Below are 7,720 nucleotides of genomic sequence, written 5' to 3' on the forward strand. Positions count from 1 at the left end.
AAAAGTCTTCCCACATCCCTAGGAAGGAGCGGGTGAGCCCTAATAGTAGGGGATGAAAGAGAAAAACACACACACACACACACACACTCCAAAGCTCCCCCTTTACACAAAGAGAATACTGGACACATGTCATGCTCCTAGGCTAGTTGCCCCCAATTTCCCCTCAAATCCTATTGGATGGCCATAGAGGTGGACCAATGAGAATAAGGCTAGAGTAAAATTAGTCTAATCAATTAAAAAATGCTTGATAAAAGAACCAATAGAAATTAAGCTTCCTAGAAGACTATTGGATAGTCTACCAAGGGGTCCAACGAGCATCCAGCAGCCCAATGGCTTGCCTGATTCCTATTGGCCAGAAGACTAAAAGGTCCAACGAGGGTTTAAATGAATTATTAATTACCTAAAACAATCACAAAAGGGGAAAGGGGGACACATGTCACAAGGCTATTAATTATGCTTCTAATTTGTGATTGGCTAAGCTTTACAGGAGCCAATGGGAGGCCAGCATGAGCAATTAGCAAGAGGGGTCGACCAAGAAGAGAGAGGGGGACTTCATTTTAGTCTAAATTAATGTTTCATACACACACACACACACACACACACACACACACACACACACACACAACTCATGTATGCAAAAAGAACTCCATCTCCTTCTCCAAGCATTGAGAAGTAGAGGCCTACACCAACAACTCTTGGCTATGGAATCTTCGATGGCATGCTCATCTCCTCTACCATGCTAATTACTAAGCTAAGCTATGCTATTAGAGTGATTATGTGAGGAGAATACTTCTTTCTCATAAGATACATCTTCTTCCTCTCAATCTATCCTCATTCCCCGCTAGCTCTTACCATTTTTGAAGGTGTGTGAGGTCTTGGGATTGAGGCTAGGGACATTGGGTGTGTTTTTCAAGCATAATTTGGTGCATGAAGCTTCCATCTTCATTGCACCAACGAGTTTTGTCAAGGAACACAAGAATTGTATTGTACAAAAGTCTCCTTTGATGGGAGAAGCTATAATACAAAGCCTTTATGGAGGGGGGACCGGCTCCATGTAAATCCGGTCCTCAATTGTTGTCAATTGTTCTATTTCTCTCTCTTTTCAAGTATTGTCAATGCCAAATTAGCTAGGTGCAAATTGCTATGTTGCTCTCTCAAATTAAGTGATCTCTCTATGCTCATTAGGAACTTATTCTTAATGAAATGCTCACTATGTTATCAATTTCCGCTACACACAAGTTACTAGTGCATTAAATGTTACAGATTGTTTCATGTGCACAATGTCCACAATCATGCTATTCTTATTTTTAATTTGTTTGTTGTAATGTCACAACCTTCCAGTACACTTTTTCCAATAATGGATATTCCCAAAGATGATAAGACAAATGCTACTCTTGACGAGTTCAACAAAGGCATGAGGAGCTTGCAATGCATATTACCACTGAAGATACAAATAAAAGTACTAAAGGCATACATGTGGAAGTGGCCGGAAGAACAACTTCATCGTTCAAACAAGAATGATTGGCTAACAACTTACAGGTCCTATAACTTTTGCATGCCCCCTTATGCAAAGTGGAACGAACCAACAACCTTGACATTGGCATGAAAGTGTTGAATGTTTGTCATACAAAGCATCATCTCATGATGTTCACTCGAATTTTGAAACTCAAACTCCTTCGTGCAATTAATTTAAGCTTTGTGAACATCCCCCCCCCCCCCCCCCCCCCCCCCAACATTTCAGAAGCCGAAGATCTTGTTAAAAAGTACTTCAATGGCACTGCCAATGCACCTACAATTACACTACAATTCTTGTACTCACAAACAAATTTGCACATTGCCTTTACATATTTCAATAGCCTCCTTAAGCATAGTATCATGAATGTTTAATAGTTGTCTTCGTTTCGCCCTAAGGATAATTGTACTAAACTTTCTCTATTGTTTAGGATACGTTACCACTGTTTGTCAAAGTCTAGTGTTTGCCTATCATGAAGCATTTGATACATTTCATCCCCCGGCCGTAGATCCCACCCTCCCATGCCCGTGCCACTTAGTCCTGAGGCTTGACGTGCTCATCATTGTCGACGGTCAATTAAGCTGAATTGTCTCGAAGTGACTAATCCAAACCCATCAGTAAACCATTTGTCAATCATGGCAATTGCAAATGTTAGCACTACAAAAATTACCTCTAATAAGGCTTAAGACACGAGAAATGAACTCGTATGACAAAATGAGAGCCCGCCATCTTGGTTAGCAAGGCTCAGCCCAGACAGGTCCCCTCTTGCCAACTCCAAGATAGCAACGATGCAGCAGCCATGGTGGCATGCGCGGCCCTCCGGCGCCCAAGAAGTATCGCTTTTGTGCACGCTCGTTTTTCTCATGGAGGGTTTCTTCCATCACAGAAAATGGATGCGCAGGAAGAATCGAGCAGTGACCCCTTCTGGGTTCGTACGCTGTGCCAGCATGGGCAATTGGGTCAGTCAATTAATTTGCTGTATAGCATGCACGCTCCTCCCTCTCCCGACACCTACTTGTTCCTCCTCAAGGCATGCAATTATCAGAAAGCCCTCTCTCAAACTCGACGTGTACATGCCCATCTTGCACGACATGAGCTGCTGCTCTCTGGATTTCTTGGTGACTACCTGGCTATGACGTTAGCGAGATGTGGTGCCCTTGAGGATGCCCTTGACCTGTTCTTCAGCTTGCCTGGCCGCACTGTCTACTCTTGGACAGCCATTATGTCTGCTTGCACGGAGTGTGGACAAGGAGAGGAAGCTCACAGGTTATACCGATGCATGCTCGCTGATGGTGTGGAGCCAGATGCGTACACATTTGTTTGTCTCTTTAAGGCTTGTGGCTGTACACTTGACCTCGATCTTGGCAAAGAGCTGCATTCAAATGCTCGCAAGAGAGGCTTCACAACCGATGTCTATGTTGGCAACACACTCATGAGTATGTATGGGAAGTGTGAAGCACTTGAGGAAGCAGAGGATGTTTTCAGGGGATTGGTCAAACGCAACATTGTTTCTTGGTGTGTGATGCTCACAGCATATGTTGAGCAAGGGCACGAAAATCAGGCTTTGCAATTGTATCGACAAATGTTCGAAGAAGACATACAGCCTGACAGGTTAGCTTCTATGGTTGTGCTCCAGGCTTGCGGGCTGGTTGCTGACAACGAAGAATTTATGGAAAAGGAGGGCCAGTCCACTATGCTACCTCTACTGCAAATTGGACAGGCTATACACGCGGATGCTTATAGAAAAGGCTTTGTTTCAGATGTTTATTTTAATAGTGCCCTTGTGAATATGTATGGCAAAGGGGGTTCCATGATGGAGGCTGAGCATGCATTTCAGGCATTGTCCCAGCGCAACATTGTCACATGGAATGCCATGCTCTCCGCATGCCTTGAGCAAGGCTTAGGAGAGAAGACCTTGTGGTTCTACATACGAATGCAGCAAGAAGGGGTCAGCCCAGACCAGCTTACACTCCTTTTTACTTTTCAGGCTTGTGGCATACTTGCTGCCAATGAAAACCCTTCTTTGGATAGAGAACTGAGTAAGAGGACATGTCTCGAGATTGGACAAGCATTACATGCTGATGCTTGTAAAAGAGGCTTTGCATTTGACGCTGTTTTGGGTAGTGCCCTTTTGATCATGTATGGAAAGTGCAAAGCTCTGATGCAAGTGGACTATATGTTTGTTTTGTTGTCTGAACGCAACATTGTGGCATGGAATGCAATGCTTACAATCTATGTCGAACAGGGTCTAAATGACGAAGCCTTAATGCTGTACCGACAGTTGCAAGAAGAGAATGTCAGTCCTGACGAGCTGTCATTCGCAATCTCTTTTCAAGCTTGTGCAGGTCTTGCAGAGAAAGATGCTTCAAACCTGGAGATTCAATCAAATAAGATGCTTTTAGGTGTTGGGCGTTGCTTGCACTCTGATGCAAGGAGGAGGGGATTTGATTCGGGGCTTCCTGTTGGAAACGCCTTGCTGAAATTTTACACCAAATGTGGGTCTCTTGCCGAAGCAGAGCAGGTTTTTGACATGATGCCTCAACCAAATCTGGTGTCATGGAATGTGATACTTAGAGCATATGTAGATGAAGATCAAGCGGATAGAGCCTTACAATTTTTTGCTTATATGCAAAGGTATTTTGTGATTCATGATGATGTTACCCTTATATCCGTAATACAAGCCTGTGGTGCAACAGGAAGCTTAGAAATTTCCAAGTACCTCCATTTTCATGCAGCATCAGTTGAATATGAACATGTTCCTACTGTGGCAGCCACAACAATACACACATATGGATGCTGTGCAAGCATGGCAGATGCAGAGGCACTACTTGATGGACTTTCAGATCCTCATGTTGCAGCATGGAATGCCTGCATTTCAGGTCATGCTGGGGATGGAAACTACATGGCAAGCTATTGCTTGTTTGAGATGCTTAAGCTGGCTGGACTGATGCCCAGTGTGATAACATTCACTTCCCTTCTCTCAGTTTGTAGCCATAGCGGCCTTCTAATTGAAGCTTTGGAGTGTTTTGAGTCTCTATGTGTGGATTTTAGGTTAACCATTGACTCAAAACACATTGCCATCATGGTAGATCTTCTTGGTCGTATAGGCGATTTCACAAAGATAGATGATATGTTTGGGTGGATACAATCACAGGCTGATTTGTCTGCCTTTTTGTGTTTACTTGGTGCATGTCGTGTGCATGGTAACTTGCAGTTAGCGGAACGTATATTTGATTGCGCGGCTCAATTTTATCCAGAGGAAGCTTCTTTGTATGTATTGATGTCAAACATGTACGCTGATGCTGGGCTTCACAACCCCTCTGTCCAGGTCGAAAACTTCCTTCCCAAGCAATTGGATTTATCTTTATTAGAGCTGAGCACGTGAAAAATGGTGCAGGGTTGTATCGTCACACCAGCAGACTGCTGACCTCACACTAATGTTTGCAAGAGTTGGGCATATGAACTTAAGATAGCATCTCATATCTAAATAAGCATCGTCATCTTGGAGGTAAGTTCGGATCTGGAGTTTTTTTTCTTTCCTTAACTTCTGACTTAAACTGAGACATTGATTATAAAAATCGGAGTTATGGTCTGAGTCTAGCTCCACCTGGACTGCTTTCTCCTTGTTATTGTGTGTAAAGATCATATGCTATTGAGTATGATCAGACTAGTCTGGGATTTGGTTTGCCTGGCTACAATCCTAAGGAAATGATTGTTTGTTAGTGGAAATAGATGTATTTCTTTATGTACTTATGTCACACAAAGATTGCTATGTTTCCTTCACTATTACTTAATTTTTTGAAGTAGTTAGATGAGATTCTTTATGCCAGGAGGCATGCCTGAAAAAGATTTGCTCTTTTTGTCATTCGATTACTACAGTGGGCCATCACTTCATGTGACATTCTCATTCATTATCTTGTGGAAGATAGTGTTGCTAGGCATGCAAATGCTTGTCATAGAATTCTTGAAGAGATTTAATAGGTTTCATAGTCCTTTTCTTAAGAGCAAAAAAATTTCAGAATTGAAAGTATAATGTCTTAATGGTGGGCCAATAGTAACTCCCCTTCGCTCTCTCTCTCTCTCTCTCTCTCTCTCTCTCTCTCTCTCTCTCTCTCTCTCTCTCCTTCCTTCCTTTGCTATCTCTAAGACTCTCTCTCCCCTTTGCTATCTCTAAGAGAGATTTTGGCAACATAAGAACATAGCATCTTTTAGTTGGTTCCGTATTCACTTATGATTACTACTTTGATGAACATTCCCCTTTGTCATATGATTTGCTCCTATAGTATAATTTATATGGATTTTTATCTTGTAACCTACTTATTGATTATCTTAGAGATGGTGTCTACTCTTGATATATTAGCTTGTGGCATAGTCTCCCTTAAAATCCTTGGGAGTCTTGGATGTACTTATTCCTATTCTTAATTTAGTTTGCATGATGGTTTTTCCTATGTTTCTTAACTCCATGCAAAAAGGGAGAGAAAAGGATTCTTTCGGAGCCATCATGACCAAAGTTGAGACTCTAAACTAGAGTTTATCACTTATTAAAGTTGTGTATTAGATCTTTCATCTAAATTATCTCGAGTTTGATTATTTTGAATCAGCCCAATCAAATAAACATGAACCTTAAATCATAAAATTCTCAAACTATGCATTTCAATTGAGCTTTGACATAAAAGCCAATGATTGTATTAATCATGTGGATTTCAAAAAGATGGTTATATTGTTTTACTTGCTTGAATGACCGAATTGTTTTTTTATCATCATCCTGTATTTGAAAGAAGGTTTAACCTCCCTCGAGGTGCTATACATGTGATGATGACACCAAAAAGCTTCCTTTTCCCAATAGAGATCTCTAATGGACAAGGGCCAACCTATTGAAAAATGCTCTATGTTATTCCGTACATTACTTGAACGTCCTTGCAATTTTGACCAGTTGAATCACCATCATAATACACGTAAAAGGTCCTCCTAGTATGGGGATGCCTTGTGTTGCTAGACTATTGAGACACTACGAAAAGTTTGGTAGCATGTGTCTGAGTCCCGAATATCTCTCAATTTTTCCCACATGTAGTATGCCCCCCTTGAGAAAGCTCCACACTTTGAGAGGAAAATTTATAAAAGTTTGAATGTGTGGCTCTTCTAACAGGATAGTCAAAATTCCTCTTCAAAGAGAACAAAATCTCTTTAGTATATATTTGCACACAACCATTAATGAATGCTTCATTAAAATAGTGTTTAACTTAGTAGAGAGGAAGAAATCGCACCTTGCGAATTTCAACGCCTCTGCAGAGCACCTTACTCTATTCTATGTTGCTTAGAGTAGATTTTGAGGGCACATGAAGAGGATACTCTTGGAATGCGAAGGATGCTTCTCGAGGCGATCGCTTTTTTTAATGTGTATCATATCGCATGAGTTAACCGAAGAGGATTAAATTCCACATCACATGAAGAGGATACTCTTGGAATGTGAAGGATGCTTTTAGAGGCGATCACTTTTTAAAATGTGTACCATGTCGTATAAGTTAACCGAAGAGGATATTAATAATCCAAAATGTATAATTTTATGTATACATTAGAGGGAGGTGAGGGTTTTTTTAAATAGGCACGAGTGGGTAGGTATGTATGTAAGCGTACCTTACATCCTCATCATCATCTGTCAGCATCACATAATGCATCATCTCAAAAAATATGGGGAGAGCCTCCGATGTAGACTTTGACTACGATGTGAAGATCCTCACATCTGGCGTCATGAGGAGCGGCCTAGTTGGATGGCTCGATCAAGAATAATTCCCCCAGGAGGGTGTGACTAGGTAACATGTGGTGGGCTATCCCGAGTAGTCCCTCTATGAGAAGCAGTGATATGCCACTGTATGTATCCTCTATGTGTAGGTCCTTTGCTCCTAAGGGTAGTCTCTTTGAGTCTACGGGTGTCAAGAAGAGATCTAGGCTTCTCTGAACATAGTAGTCCATGATGCAGGACAAGGGGCCAAAGCCCTCTCTGAATCAGCAATTAAAATGATTGTGGATCTCGTAGTAAATTTTACATTGGTCGATGTAATTCTCCTTTGTCTCTAGCTCTCTCTGGCAAGCCATAATCTCTCCTCTGGGGATATACCTCTGTATCGGCCAATCTCTATCTCCAACTTGTGAGATGAGGTGCATAGCTAACCAATAAAACATCTAATGCCATGAGATAGGTGGGTGTCC

The 7,720-nt window shown here is 41.7% G+C and overlaps 1 protein-coding gene across 1 annotated transcript; it reads left to right on the forward strand.

Annotated features, from left to right (window-relative positions):
• The first annotated feature begins 2,212 nt into the window (after positions 1-2,212).
• LOC147458853 (putative pentatricopeptide repeat-containing protein At3g01580) lies at positions 2,213-5,129 on the forward strand. Its single transcript, XM_086510274.1, has one exon. The coding sequence runs from the start codon at positions 2,313-2,315 to the stop codon at positions 4,896-4,898; it is 2,586 nt and encodes an 861-aa protein (XP_086366400.1). The 5' UTR covers positions 2,213-2,312; the 3' UTR covers positions 4,899-5,129.
• The last annotated feature ends 2,591 nt before the right edge of the window (positions 5,130-7,720 follow it).

This window comes from Adiantum capillus-veneris, chromosome 4, assembly GCF_014529385.1.
Source record: "Adiantum capillus-veneris isolate H3 chromosome 4, ASM1452938v2, whole genome shotgun sequence".
In the NCBI taxonomy this organism is placed as follows: domain Eukaryota; kingdom Viridiplantae; phylum Streptophyta; class Polypodiopsida; order Polypodiales; family Pteridaceae; genus Adiantum; species Adiantum capillus-veneris.

What these genes read in the sequence shown, in the direction of transcription:
- LOC147458853 (XM_086510274.1), top strand. Translation starts at nt 2,313, where the DNA reads ATGGTGGCATGCGCGGCCCTCCGGCGCCCAAGAAGTATCGCTTTTGTG.